Source organism: Adelges cooleyi, unplaced genomic scaffold, assembly GCF_023614345.1.
Source record: "Adelges cooleyi isolate 19-005CV unplaced genomic scaffold, UGA_ACOO_1.1 ACOO_flye_CR_arks_rails_tigmint_CR_PRNA_108, whole genome shotgun sequence".
Lineage (NCBI taxonomy): Eukaryota > Metazoa > Arthropoda > Insecta > Hemiptera > Adelgidae > Adelges > Adelges cooleyi.
The window spans coordinates 14929127-14950729 of NW_026095761.1; the positions used below are offsets into that span (position 1 = coordinate 14929127).

The following is a 21603-nucleotide window of genomic DNA, read 5'->3' on the forward strand; positions in this document are numbered from 1 at the left end:
TGCGGTTATATTTTAACAGTAGCAAGATAGGCACCTACCAAGTGATCAAAACAAACTGCAACTACCATTATAATTCAGAAAAAAACAGTTCTCAAAGAACCTACAGTATGGCTATCCGGGTTTCTAAGTGAATTCTGAGATCTTCTTAAACGTTTAAAGCAGACCTGGGCATCATTAAAATAGGTTTTAATAAATTATTTAAAACTGTAAAATAATATATAACTAATGATAAACGCATTTCAACCAGAATCAAACATCATTCTAATTAAAAATAAATTGTCTATATTACCTTTTTTTTTTTTTAATTTAACACTTTTTTAGTTCAATGAACTATGTAAATAATGTATAAACGTAATATTTAAAACATTACTCTTTAGAATCATAAATTATATATGATCATTAAATTTGCCCAAAACTGGTTACAACTAATTAATTATTAGCGTATTTAGTTATTTAAGTATACAATTAGCCCATGTTTGAATTACAGTTTTTGAATGAATAATTGAGCCATTGCGAGTTTTCGCAGACTGCTGGAACACGATGTTAAACCATTTAAAAAATATTGTTCCACCTACTGCTTGTAACCTAATAATATGGACCTATAGCGACTACCGCAGACAGTTACTATGACAACAGAGTCTGTCAGACAGCAGCTGTGCAGTTAACACGGAACACTGCGTTCTTTTCAGAATCCAGTTGGAAATATTTGATAATAATATAAATTGGCTTTTGGTAAATAATACAGTATACACTAACATCATGCAATTTTCATGTGCTTTACTCTCAAGCCGTAATTATTCGTAACTGAATGTAATGTGCCTAATGATAAGTTACAAAGAGTATACTTTAATATACTCGAAAAGGGCCAAAAGGAAAAACAGGATTTTGCATTTAAATATTGTAATAACTTTATAATGTATTTTTTAGAAACACATAAAAAACTGGTTTGTGTTGAAACAAAATAATAGAAAGATATTTTTATTTACTGTGTTCCATTACCATTTTTACTTCTAGATATTATCTTTATGAACACAATTGAACTCTTTCAACTTTTTTCTCCCAAGTAATTTAATATTTTTAATATTTTTGTACTATTTATAGTAATTTGAATTATAATTATTTCAGTTTGCTGGTGTCTCACCGCTATTCGATTTTATAGTTATAATTTTCTCTAGATTTGAATAATAATGCCACGGTATAGTATGTAAAAAATCTCTTGAAGTGAATTATACACGACGTTCAAATCTAGAATAATATGACAGCTACTCAATACTGTACTTGTTTAATGTGTACATATTAATATTATGTACCGTTAGTAATTGGTCTTGAGTTAAAAAACATATGCGAGACATGTTGGTGGTTGACTGGCAGCTTCTACATTAACTCTCAATAATACAATAATACGGTTTAATCGTGTAGCATAATGGATGACTTCTTGATGTCTCGAGCAAGACATATTTATTTTCATAGCCCCCGACTTGATAACGAATCCGACCTAAAGTAAACACACAAACAGCGTTGAAACCCTCGAAATATTGTATACAGAAGGGTAGGCAAGCGTTTACAAGAGAAATATGTTCTTCGTTTTGTAGAAATATTATTAATACAACCGAATATATTGTATACATTATAAACCAGCGAGATTATTCGAAATATACAAAAGCAGGATTGCATAACGCTAATAGCAACTTAAAAATGTCGAACAATATTTAAACGAATAGGTAAGATCAGCAAATGAGGAAACAACGATTGCATTTTTTAAATTTTGTTTACAGAACATTTATTTTTTTGTAATTGATCCGTCTTTTTAATTTAAATGACAACTCATCAGAATAGGTTGGACGGAGGGCAGTGTTGGCGCTACAAATTGCGAAGCCCTAATTTTTCACTATTATTTTCAGGTTCTTCGACCGATCTGATAAGTGAAAACGAATGCTTAAGTTTACACTATTTACACGCTTTGCTGTTACTACCATTTAAGTATCTCGTGTAAATTGAACGCCCCATTCGAGTTAAAATAATTTTTTAAATGCTCTACCCCATTCGAGTTATAATAATTTTTTAAATGCTTTAAGGACCTAGATTGTTCAAAAAACACTATTCGATAGTCAAAGTCTTCCTGGAAATCACAATAACACTCACATGAATTACACTGAATGTCCGAGTATTCGATAACGTTTAAACAATTTGCAGTGGCGTAACTACCGTGGGTGCACAACAGCTGCCTCAGGGCGCATTCTAATTTAGGGCGTTTTCGTACGATCTACGCCACTGATAGTTTTTTTTTAACAAGAAAAATAATGTTATTACAATTATTATTAAGATAGATCAATTTGGTGGTTATCCGTGTGCTACACGCCGGGTGCCGGCATGTACGTACATCGTACTGTGGACGCGCTCTGCCGGCGAAACGGACAAGCGGCACGCACCGGCGATCAGCTGCCGCCGGTAACCCCACCACCAATGGTGGTCGCGGCCGCCGCCAGCGGCAGCGGTGGAGGCACTACGGACGTCGGGCGACCCTGGCTCGCGTGCGCCAGCCAGTGTGTGCGTGCGTATCGATGCGGACCGTGTCCCGCGCCGAGTTTTTCTCTCCCCCCCGGGACGACGACAATAACAACAACGGCGGCGGTGGTGGCCGCGCGCAATCGTATAGTATAAAAATATAATAAATATCGCACCGCGGTTTAATTGTATTGCTTGTAATTATTTCATATTAACCGTCCGTCCTCATCAGCATCATCGCCGTCGGTCATGCCGGATACGAACGACGGACCGCGTTTCTGGTTGTTAAAAAATAATTTTAATTATAATAATAATAACAACAACAACACCGTCGGCTAGAGCTAGTGACGAACGTGCGTTTGTGCGCGTTCCGTAGAGTTTAGTGTGCGTGCGCCGCGTTATCAATTTATTCGCGTTGTCGTTATTTTTTCGTGTTCGTCGAAAAGTGTGCTCTAGCCGAATTTCGCCGACTCGCCCCTTATCACACGGACGCCGCCGCCGCCGCCGCCCGCTGTTGTACAGCAGATAGACAACGGTAGCTGCAGCGATGGCCGAACTCAACGTGGACCTTACCCGACTACCGGAAGACGTCCGGGAAAAGCTCGCCGAGCTGGAATTGGAGTTGTCAGAAGGCAAGTACACGCACATTGTATAGCACACCTATTTACAATTTCCCATCACGTTGGGACTTGTAGTGTACTGTTCAGCGGTCGGTCGGCCCGGTCACTCCCCCTAACGCCGCGTAGCACCCACCACCACCCTCTTGCTCGACCCCTCAATCACCCTCCTCGCGTATAATATTGCCATAAATCATCGGGGCCGGTTCGCCGACTTTTTTGTGCACAAACATTTTTTTTAAGGTTAGGAAGTACCAAAATGTATTTTTTTAGGACTCTGCGGGTTATCAGGGGGACTCTTTGAGTTGTCAGCCAGAGCCAATGCACCTGCCTAAAAATTATACAGATAAGTGGTGAATAAACGGTGTACTTGATTACCAAAACCTGATTAGTGCAAAAAGTAGATTGAGAAGTTTCAAAAATGGTACAAATGTAGTCATATCAAAATGGGACCTAACTCAAAGTAGTCATAAGCTGTAGCAAAGTTTTAAAATACCTACCTACCCAAAAAATTGTTTCTGACAAACTTTGTTTCATTTATTAATCATTTTGTAAGTACCTGGATATTTTTTTTTTTTTATTGAAATATCAGCATAAACTGTTGATTACTAAAATTACGGATAAGTACCTAGATATTATTGAGATGGATAAACAGTCAAAATTGAGTATACAGTGAAATTCAATGTTATTTGTTTTTAACTACTGTTATGAAAACTTGTTTTTGCTTTGGAGTTTGAAATGGTTTGTAGCCATTCTCACCCATTTGGCTTAACACTTAAGTACAGTTTAGCCTATAAATTTAGTATTGTTAATCTTGACTTAAATTTTAAGCTAAACTGGGGAGAACATGTCATAAGTTTTTTATGTGTATACAGCAATCAATACCATTTCAGATTGTTCAGAATTTGCAATTTTTTTCTGATTATGATTGGTAAAAAGAACATATTAATCAATTACCGCAATGTGTAATTAAAAAAGTTTGTATTTATATGTACTTTTACTGATAAAATTTGTAATAAGATTATATTTTTTAGAGGATTGTAGGTTTTATGCTGTTTTGCTTCAAAACAACGTTGACACATTTTATGTATAAATATACAGTGTTATATTTGACCAACCATTTTAAAGGAGCTAAAACACCACATTAGTAGCTTTTATAAACATTCATTTTGAGAGTATATCTTTATAATGGTTACTTTGAAATAACAGTTAATGTAGTGTTGTACAAAAAAAGACGGTATCTACTGTTTCCAAAGAAAGTCTGAAATGTGTATTAAGCATTTTTTTTCTTTATGATAAGGACCATTTTGTCTCTTTTTTTCTACATTATCACCAGCAATTTTATGCTTACAATGATGTTTTTAGTTGACTTTATATTGTTATATTGGACAGACAGACAGATTGTTGCTGCTTCTGACTAAAATAATAACATGCTATGCAACACACTTATTATAATAATTCCATCTTTTCTTATAGGAGAATCAACTTTTGTTTATAAGTTCAATTCTAAATATTTGTAATAAAATGCGGATATTAGGTTGAGTCTGCTTCATACAAATTTGTGTTACTTGTAAAAAATGGTGCTAACCAATAAGTTATTAATAATAAAAACGTCAATCTCATGTTTTACTTTATCCGTACATAACAAAATGCTAGGTACGATATTGATAAATTAAAACCAAAGTTCTTACTGATAATAGTTACACGTTTAGCTTGTAATAGGTACAGTTTAAGTAATCTTTAATCAATTCAGTGATTCATTGAAATAATTAATTAAATTCTCTGACAACGTTCAATTTAATAATCATCTTTGGTAGAGACAAAATAAAAATTAATAGTACAGTAATTTGTGTAGAAAGATATAAATAGTTGTTTTTTAATTAAATAATTATTCTTGTTATAAACAACCACAAACTAGTTACACCCGTAATAAGTGAGCTGGGTTATCTTTCATGTTTTTAGATTTCTGCTTACTGTTGGTTAGCCTTCTTTTGCCGTATTAATCAATTTGAATCGTTAACGATTGATAAATTAAACTTTGCGTTCAATTTTTGTAAACTCCGTACGTGTTGCTTAAAAGACTACCAAATATATGAGGATTAGTAAACTTATAACAAGCAATTGTGCAAAAATTATAAAATGGTGTTAAAAGATAACAATAAAAAAAACTTATTTCTATGTCTTTTTATCTTTATGAGTCTGTATTCTACGCATTCAGACACGTTTATATTTCACAACCATTAAATTAATTATAACTTGGATTCATAAGGTTTTATGCACCATTAATTATTTAATTATTAAAGGTATAATCAATTTGCTAGAATCATTGATGTGAGTGTGAAATATTATGAATCTATCGTTGATGGACTTACAAATAACATTTTAAGAGATAGGCTTTTTTTATTGTCTGTGGTGTTCACACAATAAGTTTGAACATTGCAAACGAGTAGTGTAAATAATTTAAGTCCTATCATCATCATTGTGTGTTTGATATGGTCTTGTGTGTTTGTTAGTGTTAAACATTTGCTTATTTTTTCAGCATAATACGATTATATTGTTATAATATACTAGAAAATTCGGCGATTGTGAAAACGTCAACAAGAGCGTTCACAAACATATTTTTGCTCAGAACCAACGTCGTATGTTTTGAAAACATTTTGCTTCCATAATATAATTTCCTTTAACCTTCCATAATGGAAAGGTAATGTTATATTAGCCATTCTTGTCTATATTTGGAAGATAATACAATTTCGTCACCGAACGCAATAGTCATACATCGTTTCTATGTGTTAAAAAAAATGATATGATATAATTTTTGTTTCGTTATGTGAAATTGTGTAGTTTTTACTAAATTTTTTGTTTACCTATATTGTGATATCGACCGTTTGTTTGAAGATCAAGTAACAGGTGTATTCACATTACCACAAATTATAATAACAAACCGTGTTTAGTTGTATTATATTATTATGTATTCGAAATTTGAATTGAGTTTGTTCATTAGCCAACATTAGCTCATATCATTATTGTTGTTCTTATCTCATTCCCACGGCGATTTAATCTCGTTATTTTTCGGTCTAGTTGTCTGGCGGAATTTTTCAAGTGCGAAGCACACAATTCGTTTTTCGCAGTTGCATTTGCCACGAACTGACGAACGGGTTTTGGTTTCGAATTTCTTGAGAATATTTTCGGTATTTTCATCAATCAACAATCGACTTTTGTTGTTTGAAGAAGAAAAAAAATCCTTAAAATTATTATTATGTGATTGCGGATTTGGCCGGGATAAGTCCAATCCAAAAAAAAAAAACTGATTTTTTGTTAAAACCTAACAAATTTCTGGTATTTAACCAAAAATACAGGTTTTTGCATACTTAAAAGGTATCTTCGGTCCGAAGTTAAAAGAATGGCGACGATCTAGCTCACTGACGTTATTATTTATGTTAACTAATATTTAAGTCAAACAAACGGTTACGGTGATTTTGTTTTAAGTAGTACAAACTCATAGAACTTGGCCTATTCGAATGCACCGTCAGGCACAGTTCATTATGCGTCATGTCCTAATGAGGGAACAACCTGCCATTGCCAATGTCCTTGGCGCGTTGATAGCAATCAAAACTTCCAAAATATCATCATTAAAATTCGACAGATTCGCTATATAATATGTCATGCTAGTAAATCCGCCAATTACCTCCTACAATTATTATTATTATATAGTATGTGTAACTAATTGTAAAACAATTAAACGAGGAGTCGGCCTGGTCTTCTAACGGGAGATAATATATTATTGTAATATTCCACCTTGGCATTTAAGATTATACAATAAACATTATATTACAAGGTGGACGCTGATAAAAATTACCGTATTCGTTACAGAAAAAAACGCGACCGTCATTATATTATGTTTTAGTATTGTGTTTCGTCGAATCTAGAAAGAATAAAAAATAATCGTACACGTTTTTTGTTTGTTCCTATTGTAAGGTGTTTGGTGTCAATTTTGAGATTTATAATTTATGTGCTTGGATATATCGGTCTCGATGCGTCTGTTTATACTTCTTTTCTTACCGAAGGGTGTACTTACAAAAAATGAACGATAATAATATAGTTATTATATATGTAGGCAGAAACTGAATTATCTCCGGTCTGCACTGCGTTCAGTAGATCAAAGTTAAGTAATATTCCCTACATTATCAGTTCTACACCCGTAATTTGTGCACCACACGTTTATATAACAACCAACATACATACATGTAGATAGTGCATATAAGTATCAAAATATTCTATTCTATGCCTACACCGGTGTCTTATCTGAGATCTGAATATCCGCTGTACAGGCGCGGCGGTGCGGAAAAAAACATACTGGTAAAAGTAAATTGTTATTATAATCTTTTTTTATACTGCACTATAAAAAAACGCGATCCAGCTCACCCAAAACGTTCCTTCTTACGTTTTGGTTGCTTACATTTATTATCTGTATTAAACACACACGACACACCGGTCGACTAGTACACTATTACTACTACTACTTCTGCGTACTCGTTAGTATACGTGCTATTTACTATTAACGCACACTAGAGGTTATTATTGACCTCTTAACCTGTAACAAGGTCGTGTTCGGACATAATTAGGATCAATGTGTACATTGATACAATATTATGTTATTGCGGTTTATAATTATTTATTATTAGGCACATACATACACACTCCAAACCGAAAACGTCCACTTAAAACACTATGCCGAGGTACGACTATTGTCGTCGAGTCGGCCGTTGTTGAATGCAACGGGAAGAGCTATTTTTAAATGGAAAAATAGGCGATATTTAATGTAAATTTATTGATCTAGGAGACTTTATTGAATATTCCACGACAAAATGACGAATAAATTCCATACATTAGATTTACTACTACCGGTAGTGTTAATAGTTTACATAATGAGAATAACGAATTACTCTAACAATTCTAATGTTATTTAATTATTATTGAATAAAACATTTTTAGAAAAAAAAATTCGATATTTTTTTCGACTAGTGGGTTTTTTAATTTTTTTTCGTTGTGTTTATTCGTTATTTAATTAAATTAACTCTTAACTCTGATCAGTCTTCAATAATTTAAAGTGATGCGATATTTTTATTTTTATGACCACAACGGACTGTAAATATGACAACATTCCATGTGCCTTGTAGTGAAATAAATCAAAGAAATGTATATGTGTTGCGAAAAACGAAAGGAGACCTTTTGTCTACATTTGCCAAATTGAGTTTGTGCTATTTTTCTGGATCTTGATTGATCCGAGCCCTGCCTGGCGCATCTTTGTACCTAGCTATAAAAAATGAAGTTTGCGAATAGGAATATTTTGTGATGTTTTGGTGTTTGTGTGTTTTTCGAAATCAATTTTGCCAAAAAGAGGTCCCTTTTCACTGTTGTATTATTAGAAGTTGTACTTTTTGATATCGGCGCACGGCGGTTGTATATTTTTGTATATGTCATTAACATTTTCACAGTATATCTTCATTGCCGTTATAAGGTAAACTCGTTTTCGTCGGTCGCATTACCTAAGTAAGGTTACATTAGATAATGCATAATATTCTCGTATGGAACGAATCTGTCAAAATCGAATTGTACACGCTTAGTTATGTTACGGATTCGTCTGGTTTGATGATTATCTAATTTGTTGATCAAGGATCATTGGTTTTTAATACTTGCTTTTGAATATAGTAAAAGCTGATTTAACATTGGATTGATTTGATAGTGTGTTGATTTCAGGTTATTATACGTTTTCGACTCACCGTTGAAACACTATTATAAAAACAAAACGGGGTTTAATCTATTCACGTTTATTATCAAAACAAGGTTTTTTTTTATGGGAATCAAGTACATGCGTCCTATTGTATTTTAACCGTTTGTCAAACTATACAACGATCGTCAAAATAACACAGAAGAAAAAAACAAATTATTATAAAACCACTTTTACTGTAAACGTTGATAGTGTTTTTTTTTTGTGTTTAATATTTGGAAAATTAACAACGCCAAAAGGTTTCTTCGACGGTTAAAACAAGAAGAAGGCTGGACAAAAACGACTGAAAAAATAGTATTTTATTGAAAAACGAATTGAATATTCAAACAATTTGTTAATCTTTCAAATAAGAAATAAATGCATTAAAAATAGTTACTCGACAAAATTTATTTGAATAAATAAAAAAAAAATTAACTAATTTTAATTTTATTATTTATACAAAAAATAATAAGAATTTTTACAAAGAAGATAGAGAGCTTAATTATACAATATTAATAAGCTAATTTTAGCTAAAGTTAACCTACATAAATATGATTGTTAACTTAATTTCTTATTTTAAATTTACTAGTTTTTTGAAAATACATAATAGGTATTCCAAAATTTTATTGTATTTTATACGTTTTTTGCATAGCTTCTATCTATGCACACGAATCAATGTTCACACGTCGATCGTTCCTCGCACGAAAGTCATTATGGGGCGAAAATAAAAGGATGTGGTAAAACCGGTCAACCAGATACGCGATACTTAAACATATTTTCGAATGCCCTTAGCGGTGGTCGTGTCCCCTTTACACCTCGTATACACGTCTATTGTGGCTAAAAAGAAAACGCATGAAAAATTGTATGCACTATGTCCGCCACAGAAGTTTCAATGGATTTTAATTGAGATTATCGATGCGGGTTTGTTTAAAAAATACTATGGAGAAGGGGAGCAATAATATTATTCATATGCAAGACCCCCCTTTTTTTTTTGCACTTAATTATATTCAAATCACTTAGATGAATGCAGCCAGTGTGTATGTGGTATTCATTGCCGCACCCTTTTTAAAACTCAACTTTGCTTAAACGCATATACACCTAGGTAGTACCTATAGTTATAGTTATTGTGATATAGTTCTTGTTTGTCGATTATTAAAAATGTAATGGACCGTGAATAAAAACGTCAAGTTAACTACCGTGGGAATGGAAAAAAATCCATGCGTTCGGGTTGTGTACAAAATTGTTGTAGTATTATTATTTAATATATTGTTTGGAAAACTCAAAAGGTACACACTATAGGTTCACGAAATATGAATAACGATAAATAGTAATAACAACAATAATATTCGTTTAACCCGACGAGTTAGGTAAAATATAGTAAGGTCGTTGCCACTGCAATGCACATTGAACGCACACGAACACAATATATTCATCTGATATGAGCGAGCAGAGTGACACATAATGTGTTTCATCAGTAAAAAACGTGGGTTCGGGCGAGAAAAGTCCAGTAATTGTTGGCAATTGGCCGAACCGCAGTTGATAATTTGCTGTGTGCATTATGCATAATTTGTATATGATTTACATTACAGAAAGTCGGTAACGATTAATTAAACAACGGTCAGTTTTTTTTTCAGTACTAGTAAGAAAAAGGACATACTGCAGTCAGAGTTGAGCAAATTTTGAACTCGACTAAAATATAGGTATATTAATAATTATTTGATTTTTTTGTTAAAATTTTTTTTTGTCTGATAATTGCGATAAAGACGATGTAAATATTTTTTTTATTTGAAGAAATCATAAAACAAATCATGCAAATAAAATTTGTTATTAGATAAAATGCGTTCTTCGAATTAAGGCCCAACTCTGACAGCGATAAATAGTCCAAACAAATTACTCTATTAAATTAAATCATTAACTGAACATTTTGACTGTCGACGACCAGATTTTAATAATTATTTTTAATGTTGTGAAAGTTTAAAATTTATGACTGGAGGAAGGGTGGGTAATATTATTTATGTATATTTGCGCGCATTACTCAACCGCACTTCACTTTTCGTAGTTACTAAATTAGTACTGTACTTATACTTAGTATAAGTTAAATTACTTACTCGACCAGTCTAAATTTTCAGTTAATAATTCTTAATTTATAAAGTTAACTAAATAAGTACGTTACCATTTACATTACAAAAGTTGCGAAATGCTCTGGGATTACTGAAAGATGTTTGAGTATTGTCTAATATTGTATATATTAAATATAATATTTTAAATAACACTTTTGAAACCTAATTAGGGAGTGGGAGGGTAATAGGGCCAATGCAAATTATTAATTTTTTTAATAAAGTTAAAACATTTTTAAATTTTAACAATACTTTTTATGATAAGATGTTAATGTCCAATACTACTACATACTATGCTAATGCCTAATACACTACATAATTAAATTAAAATATAATCATTGTTGGTTCTTTCTATAAAAATAAAATTGCGTTTATATTTGTTCCATTTGTTTTTACTCTATACTCCAATATGGCTTAAAAAGTTGATAAAATGTTTAAAAAAAAAACTTGATGACAACATATTTTGTTATGTTCTATTTAATATCTGATTAACTCTGGTAGTATATAGCACAAGTAAACCATAGAAAATAACCGGACCTAAATCCCAATTTTGCATCACAATTTCGCAACTAGCGCAATTTTTATTAAGGATAACAATTTTTTTTTTATCAAAGAATAATGTCATTATCTTCCAATCGTGGTCAATTCGAATCGCTTATGATGTTATAACAGTAATATTAGGTCGTTTTGAACTGCGCAGCAATAGTGTGTTGTGCTGCGTGCGTATTGTGCGCATCATAGATTGTTGTCTATTATTGTCGGACAATCGGCACTAGAATATTATTATTAATAAGTAAGTATCAGTGTAAGTAGTACCAGGTATTGGCCACGGGGCCCGTTCGACACATTAGAACACTGACTCAATGACCTGCATCCGACCATATAAGCCTTCTGGTTATTAACCGCTGCTTTCACCTAAAACCACACGGTAGTTTGTGTTTCCTCTATCGCTCTTAGTGTATGTACACACGTCGTATCCGTATGACCGCTGCACTGAATAGATAACCGTGAACCGCTGATAAACGATTTAAGTACCTCTGACGAGTATCTAAACCGTCTCGGACTGGAATAAAAAATCAAGTGCATTGCAATATATTATTTACTAATTCGTCGCCTCAGACCCACTGTAGAACGCATAATAATTGTTTTGCTGATTTCAAGTCTTATAATTTTGTTCGGATTGGGTCTAGTTTTAGAATTTAGACGTACTGTGTGGCTTAACGAGCAGGTTTTTATTTCTAAATGGTTTACACAATATACTCTCTTAAAAAAAGAAAATGATAGAATAATGAATAAACTGGTAAATAGCATATAAATAAAATGTGAAGAAACCACTTTTCAAACAAATTTAATTAATTTTATTTTATTGATTTAATTATTCAATTAATGTTATTTCTAATTTACTCAAGATTATGCTATAATTATCAAGCTATATGTTCAAAACAATTTATTTGCAAATTATTTGAATAAAATATTCACTTTTTATTTCAACTCGAGTGTTATTCGATTTGTTTTAATCGTTATTTGTATAATTAAATTTTGCCCAACTATGCTTTACATTTATTTAACTGGTCATCCGTTAACGCTGTGTGTGTTCTTAATAAATTACTATTTTATTTTAATGTAATATATAATATTCTTGCAATTTGATTGCGCACTGAACTGCTATGAATATAATGATTTGTAACTTGGGTTTATAAGCCGAAATTCAAATGTTTGGAAATAACACATGATATACTAATTAGTATTTTAACCAAGTTTACATTGTACACATAGCATTTTTTACATGTTTGGAGAATTTGTAAGTATTTCTAGAATAAGTCGCTCAGTGAGTTCCAGCTACATTTTTTTAATCATTAAATATTTATAAAGTTATAATTGAACATCGGTATAGTAACTCTCTTTGGGACATTATATTATCAAAAAAAGTATAATATATTCAAGATAGAGATATTGTAAATTGTGAATACTGCCATAGGTTATAATTTCAAAATTAAAAAATATATTATCTTTCGAGTTGTTAAAGTTAACCCATTTATTGGTTTCGGAAATCATGTTTAATCAATTTTAACAATTTAAAATACAATGTTGCCATGTTTCTAGGCAACTTAGCAAGTTATTTTATACTTAAAGCTTTTTAGTGCGATTACAACCGAGCCCAAAATCCATAAATCATAACGAACCAGCCCAGAGTTGTTGTTCATAAATCAAACAAATCGGTTTTGTCAACTACGCCGGGCAAAATGCGTGCTTTTCTTTGATAAAAAAAAAAGCGGTAACATTAGTAGGTACAATTGGTTTATTGTCATAGAACACCATGAAAAAACGGGGTTTCGCGTTGATAGGCGTTGTTAGCATTCAGAGAGTCATTCGGATTGTTGGTAAAGGTTGTAAAAAAAAAAAAAAAAATTAAAAAAAACTGTCCGGCCACAAATCTATGGCTGGAAGACACGCAACTGTAGTATTGACCGATATATTTTTGTCCGAATAATAATAATAATAAAAAAAAAAATCGACGCCATTGGATCTGACAGTTAGAGGATATTATGTCGTGGAATGGGTTGTGTATTCAACGGCGATTGACATAACGTTATGTTTGCTGTTATTTTACGGTTTGGGTGGACGTCTTCTCCACTATTCAACGCTCTTTGGTGGTGCCCAGGCGAATTGAAGAAATAAGGTCCGTTATCTATCTATTGTCGGTCGGGGCTTTGCACGATACACGACGTTGTCGTCAATGTTACGGCGTGAAGACTACGAGGTGCACGTATTTGATTTTTCGCTCGACAAAAGGGAATAATATCAACGGTACGGCAGGTGCGGCTCGAGTGTAGACCTCCCGGGGCCAATTATAATCTGTTATCCGGCCACAAATTCGCGGTCCATAATAATTGAAATTTGTATAACCAAACACGTCGACTAGGAGGTGTTGTGTGTGAACTTCTTCGGTGTCATATATTGTAATAATAATTAAAATCATCCAAACGATTTCCACTGGGGGGGGGGGGGCCTGGGCGTGACCCGACTTACGGTGTACGGTTTGCGGATGAGTCGGATAGAGCGAAACACACGCTTGCGCGTGGGGACACACATCGTACATGCTAATAGTGTAATGTGTATTATTGCTGCAACGTGTTATCGCGTTTCAAATTTATTGTATCTTGGGTAACGCCAAAGAAGTCGATAACTCACGGAAAACACGAGCCAGTGTAACGACCTTCGGCGGAAAACAATCATTAGCTCTATTTTGTAACACAAACGTGCGTGGCTTGCTCCTGAACCGACCGTTTACTCGGTAAAATATATGTCGGTTCTGGCACGCCCGCATTAAAGCTTCTTTAGGTCCTGCAATATAGGTTTTGACTAACGTATAAATTGCTAGACAAACAAGTAACTTGGTTTTAAATTTTTTGAAAAATAACGAGCTTACTACAAAAATTACCAATTTTTATTTTTATACTTTTTCAGTTGGCGAAAAGCGTTTTTTTTTAAATTTAAACCTTGACCCAGCAAAAATGTTTTGAGTGTATAGAAACCTATATTTTTCAATAACCAAATATTTGGTATTTAAAACAATTAAAAAATAAAACTATGTCGAGCGTATTTTGAATCCTAGGTTAATGCTAACTCTGATAATTATTATGCCGTTCATTATACAACAGCTGTGTTTGTTTTTGTTTATTTGGAAAGCTGCCATTGATCCGAATCTAATTCATTGTTTTTTTTTATTTTGTCGTTATTTTACTACTTTTATCAATAATCATTTTCGATGGTGAAGTAATTTTTTTTTTCATTCGTTAATTATTATGATGAAATTTATTAGGTTTTTAAAAAAAATAGTTAACAATATCTAAATCATAATATTATTTTCAAATTCATTTTTTTTACCACCAAACCTGATATGAGTCGTGACCACCCAAACTTTATTATTTAAGTTTTGTTCTTATAATTTCTACAATAGGTAAAAAAATTAAGACTTATATTGTAGGATCTACGTCTAATTATACTAAAAAAAAACACAGATCCGTAAAATTGTTTGCAAGTTGTGGTGTAAAAAAAGTGACGATCTAGATTTTAAAGTGAATATGTGTATGTGAATGTGTATAAAATATATCTGCCTAAAAAAATTTGTTTTAAATACTGTGTTCGGTAAATACTAAATACCAATGTGTCAACAAAACAATTTTTTTTTAACTCAATTATTAGTAGCTAATCCATCATTCGCTTGAGAGGGCTTAATGTCAATTTATTAGAAAATATTAAGAATAATTAATGATGCAATTAAAACCATTAGAGGTGATGTATTTCTGGATTTGGGAGACGCAATATTCATGCAGTGAGTGATTAACTACCTACTGGCTAATTTATATACAGTCTGTATGTAAACTCCTTTTCGCAGTCAATGAATCACTTTGCGTTATCCACAGTAACAGTAAAACGAATAGCCGGATGAAAGCATTTGATTTTATTATGTGGAAAAATAAACACAATTGTTGTGATGATCGCTTAACATACAATTGGTTTATAATACACATTAAATTGGGCACTTTTTTTTTATAATAAAATCTTTTTTTAAATTAAATTAGATACATTTTTTCAAAACCAATTTCAACGTTATTTTCACTTTTTTTTTTATCTCTCGCTCTGTTATTAGTGTAGATAATCATTATAAAACGTAGTCGAGGCGTAAAAGCCTTATATTTACGGTCATTACAGTATATATAAACACGGATTTCAACAAGGATGTGGTCTAAAATGTGTCGTTGTCAATATAATTTTACACTTTCGTGTTGGTCTTAATTTATTAAAAAGTAAAAAAAAAATAAATGGAACTCCTGTAATGCGCAAGGTCTTCGGGGCGGTACTTCACTGGTCCGCTTTAAGCCGGATTCGGATCTTGGAGACCTTTGTAAACGGTTGTTGTCTAGACCGTTATGTCATCGGATGAGAAGACTTACAATAATAATAATACTAATTGCCGTCTAGGTCAATGACAAAGTTTGTACATGGCAAGCCGGAGGCAACGACCGAATTTCCATTTCAGTTTATGCATCACATGGTGGTGCGTGCTTAATATTTTATGTCTCTATCATTATTGCAATTGGATACGGCCAGTGGTCAAGAGCCGATTGTTTGTATTATATGTACATGACTCATTTTGTACTCGTCTATTGTTTTTTTTTTATGCTCCCTGCCAAGTATGCATACTATAGCCGGTAGTTCATTATATAAGCGGGTAATTCGCACCAGATATTTGTCTACACATTACAAGTCATCATAATATTATATTGTTGATCAATAATAGCTAGTTAACTTGCGATCGCGTGTCCATAACGAAGGAAAAAACGCGTTTAGAGTAGTCACGGTCCCATAAGGGTTAGGTTGTGGTTATATGGTTAGTCAACCTACTAGCCTAACTGTGTAAAGCGCCATGCCTTTTGTTTTTTTTTGTGAAAATAGTAAATAGGTATTAGAAGAGAGACTTATAAAATATAAATAATTAAAAAAAAATAAATATTTTGAACAAGAAAATTAACAACATGATATTATTCTCATTTAGTTTTGATTTTTAATAACTTCTACAGCAAAACTCTTAAATGGGCATACATAATCAACAATTTTTGTATCTTAAATGCGTAATAACTAGACAATTACAGGTGAAATAACGGTGTTTGTTGTCCTATCCCTAATAGGTAAGTAGTGTAAAAAAAATATTAACTTAACATGATTAAAATACACACTATTAAACGGTGGATTTTTTAGAAACCAAAATTATTGTCAAAGCTTTGGTTCATTTTGTCGATTATTTAAACAATTTGAATGGTTCCCCTCGTGACCTTTTTGGGTTCTGCAAAAAAATGTTGTCTTGTTTTAAGAGATAATAAATAGAGAATTGCGATGATGGTGTGTACGGTTCGTTCGAACGATGCTTACCAGACTGTAAACGTATCATATGCGAGTAGCAAAAAAGAGGAGTATGAAATCGAAACGATAGATAATATTATGTTATTATTAATTTTTCCTTTACACCACACCGCCGTGGCCGTCTGCCATCGCCGATTCGGCTTCGAGTTGTGCGGATGACGTTATCCGTCGTCTTATGTGCTGGTTCATGGTTGTGTGGAGTTAAAAGATGATTTCTCGTCTGGGATTTAGCGATGGCGATACAGATAATTTTATTTCATTTGCAGTCGAATACTGCTCGAGGTAATTATATTAAAAGTATTGATAATGGCAGTAATGCGGAGAATGACTCATTACGGTACGTTAACCGTATGTGTGCGTGTTGTAGATAGACTCACCTGTACCCGTTTTACACCTGTTATTCACGTGTCGTGAATCGACCACCATAAACGTGGCTTTTGGAAGAGGAGAGTTACACGCTCAATTGCCGACGCTACTCGTGTTGTTCTGTTTATCATAATAATAATAATTCATAATATAATTTTTCAAGAGTCTTTGTTTCCTCCCCTCGGTGTTCGCGCCGCCTTCGCCAAGGACGATAGTGTGTGACTGCATACCTGAGACGTGACGTCAATGATAAAAAAAAAAACGGTCAGGTAGGTAAACCACAAACACACTATCGCCCCGTCCCTTCGGCACACCGAAATACATTTTTTTTTTTTTTTAACAAGATATCTTCATTTATATTGAACGCGGCTACGGCAACACGGACGGGGTAAACAAGGCGAAGACAATTAAGTTTCTCCCCCCTTGTCGCATAGTCATTTTTTCGTATAATAATGGAGAACCGTGTAACAATAATGCGGTGAAAGACTCTCGAGTATCACACTGACAAACCGGATGGAGGTGTTTTCCTGTGTTGTCGTCGTCTACTCGCATAGGGGCGAAGAGTAATAATGAAATGCCAAAGGTTCAGCGGGAGATGACACATTACAAAATGCATATAGTAATAATAATATATTAAAAAAAAAATACACTGTCGGTCAGCGGTAAAAACCGGTCGGTGTAATACAAAATGTGAGTACGCAATTTGCAAGTGAGTCACCGTTATTATTATTATTATTATTCGACATTGGGTTCTTTTCATATACACGCATATTATACTATGGTTATTATGCTTACACGAAGATGTGTGTGTGTGTCTTTTATTCACTGTCGAGCGTGATATAATACACAATAATATTGTAATTGGACGTTTAGAAAACCGCGAGAGACAGAGACAGTACAGGGTCATCGAAGGCCGATCGGCTTGGCCACACTATAGATTGTACACTATGATGACTTCAGTGTTGTTTTTATTTTCGATGCATTGGTGGCTTCTCGGCGAATCGAACTCAATATTATTATCACGAGGCTGAACCGTCATCGTAATAATAATAATGTAAATCATTTCATATAGCGACTGTTTTTTGTTTCCAGCGTTCCATCGCATAGCTGCTATGTATAGTAATAATATAATATTATAGTATACAACAACAATGCATATGGTTCATAAATAATCTCGAGTGCGCTCTTGTATCGGAATTCTCTCTAGGAAGTCGTTATCGTTGACCAAAGCTAATGGATAATCCACAGCGTGTCTGTATGTCGAATGGATAGAAGAACGAGTGCCGGTGGATATAACAGTAGTCGCTCGAAGGGAAATTATAAATGTACTTTCCACAATTAACCCAGACAGCGCTCTATGTCTAACAATAATAAGTAAAGTTTGTTACTCAGTAAACTCTGTTTACTTTTTAAAGTTAACAGGTATTTGAAGAAAAACACTTCAGACAAAAAACATCACATTTTTGTTAAACATACATTTTTGTTTATTAAAAATATTTATTACATTTACCAAGTAATTTTTTCCTCTCGATTCGTGATTTTGGAATTTTTTATAATGTGTTATACAATCAATCTTAAAATCACGAAAAAAATATATTTCTGGAGGAACATTTCCTTGTGACACTGTTTTTTCTGATCAATCAAGTTATTAACCTTTTAGAGTAACTTTTTTATTTTAAAAGACTTTTCGTTAAATAAGTTAGAACGTCATAAAAGTAACTCGGTTAAAACTTATCGTAAAGTGAGTCATAGTAAATTTGAGGTTTGGTAAAAAATAGTTTAAGTAAGGTTTTAAAATGATTTATTTATTCCTAATGGATATATACTATTAAGAAATATTATTGAACCTGTAGTGTTAATAGTACACATACACTCTATTCCTTGATGGACTTAAATTTGAATACAAATACTTGTTATAATTCTAAACTGATGTGTGGGATATACATATATATATTTATATATTCTGTGTAAGCACTCAATGGCTGATTGTTTTCCGTTCGTAGGCTATTTTTTAACGTCTAGGTTCGAGTCGTTCCTAGCGTGGCAAAACCTAACGTTATAATAGAAGTGTAAGTAGAGCGGTCGAAGACAACATGTTCTACCAAAAACTCTATATAAGACCGTGAGAAACACGGCGTTGAGCGTTTGCATGTATAATATACATAGTGTATAGCTTTGAGCTGACAACAATGACTACCAGCAACTTATAAGGATAACATCGGTCGCACACGAACCATTTCCGAATAATTTTCTCGCGCACGTTCGTCTTTTCCTTTTTATTACGTTCTAAAAATATATTTGAGCCGTGTGGGAGGAAATCGATTTTGTTTTTCTCTCTCTCTTCTCTTTTCGCTTTTGTCGGAACAAGACATTTAATTTATTGCACTTGATAATATCCCGTTGTCGGATTATACCTGTGTTTTCGGATTAGAAAGCAATACCTTTCTACTACTGGTCCGGTATAATAAGGGACGTCTGCGGGGATTTTGGTATGTAATTTTTCCCCCTTAACAACACCACCACCGGCCACCGGGCGACAACACCCTTCTTAGAAGTGTTTGTACGGAACTAGCATGGAAATATCGGAACTACCTGCACGCGTTCCTTCTCCCCTGTAGCGTTTGCAGTGTATAATAATATTGTACACAGAAAATAATGTATGTATGTTTATATATATATTGCGAGCGCTTTGTGGGCTGTTAAATCGGATTCCAAACACGCGCGGCAGAGGAAACGGCCGTTGTGTGTTCATTGATATTTGTCTCGCATACTTGCATAGTATTTATATAAATTAATAACAGCGTGCACATAATGCTAGCGGGCACGGTTAATGGTCAACGTGGTCACGTGTATGTATACCACCAATGTTTACTCACAACCGTCATTTGGATTTATGAGCCGCAAAAGAGTGCATAGAGCCTGCCTGTCGAGAGACACAACATTTTGACAGCCAAAATTGGGAAGTTACAATAATTGTTTAATTTTTTTTTTTAACCAACGTACAAACGTTTGCTGATCGGATAAATGATTTAAAAAAAAATATCGCCGATCGGATGAGTGTGTTTTTCTCGTTTAAACGGACGCGCAATTCGGTCCCGTTTACCTGATGAATCACCTGTGTTGTTAATAGTATATTATTTAGCGTAACGGACAACCGATGATTAAACATACCGTGGCCAATGCGTTGTCATAGAGGCTAGTATATATTATTATATAATATAACCTGGAAATCGATTGTTGGACACGTAGTTAGAGAGAGCCAACTTTCGTGCTTTTTAAAAGATATTCGTTTCTTGCATAGAAAATTATCTGCCATGTGCGATGATGTGTGTGTCAAGATTCGCTAAATACTACTAAACGATCCATAGAAAAAATATCTGTAAACTGATCGAAGTTATCAGTGAAATTCAATGTGTTGTTATATTAAAGTATTTTTTTCTCGAGAAAGTTGCTTTTAAATTTTTTTTATAGAATTTAATTTTTTTTATCGACAAAGAAAGAAAAAACATTTTTAAAAAATTTTTTATTGAGTTTATTTTAACAGGATTTAAGAACTAGTTTATTAGCCTATGTATAAGACACATTGTACAAAATAATTGGCGATTACTAATAATTAATAATTAGTCGATCATCAATAAGTATAGATTTAAAGCAATGTTATCTTAATGTGTACAGTTTATAAATTTCAAAAATTTTATTATTTTGTGTAATATTGTTTTCTCCTCTGAAATAACCGTTTCCCTCTTAACATTTCCGGTGATTTGAACCCTAAAAAAATAATAATGCTTAAAACCTAAACTTAAATATATTTGTAGTATTTCGTTCTGATATTTTTACAATTAGTAAATTGCTTAAGATTTCAAAGCCTGTTTTTATTCTTACTTTCAGTAATATAGATAATACACTTTATGTAAATTAGTCATTGTTAAAAAAAGTATTAGGGAAAAAATATATTTTTGTTGTACTTTGGGCTAGCTTTTATTTGTATGCATTTTAAAATGCACATGTTATCTGAACTCTTTCATTAGATTATTCTTTAGAGGGATATTATATTAGGGCGCCAATTTTCGGGAAATAATTATCCCGGAGACCTATTTTTTCCGGGAATACCATCTTTAATGAGAAATGGCAGGAATCGTCTGAGAAAAGCTTGGAAAACTATACTGATTGTTGTTTTTTAGACTTAATCACTTTCAACGAAATAGATAAAATAAAGTAAAAACGAAACCGGTTAACGGCTATCTCTGTCTAAGGTTCTCGGTAACGACGAGTGTGTTGACCCGACTTAGGACGCGTAATAAAAAAA

General features: G+C 33.1%; 1 protein-coding gene across 2 annotated transcripts in view; it reads left to right on the forward strand.

Annotated features, from left to right (window-relative positions):
* The first annotated feature begins 2538 nt into the window (after nt 1-2538).
* LOC126847118 (disco-interacting protein 2) overlaps nt 2539-21603 on the forward strand; it is a 131235-nt gene continuing 112170 nt past the window's right edge. For both annotated transcript variants that reach the window (XM_050587211.1, XM_050587224.1), the window contains exon 1: nt 2539-3137. In XM_050587211.1, the coding sequence (XP_050443168.1) occupies nt 3053-3137 (85 nt within the window). In that variant the 5' untranslated portion in view covers nt 2539-3052. The remainder of the gene's footprint in view (nt 3138-21603) is intronic.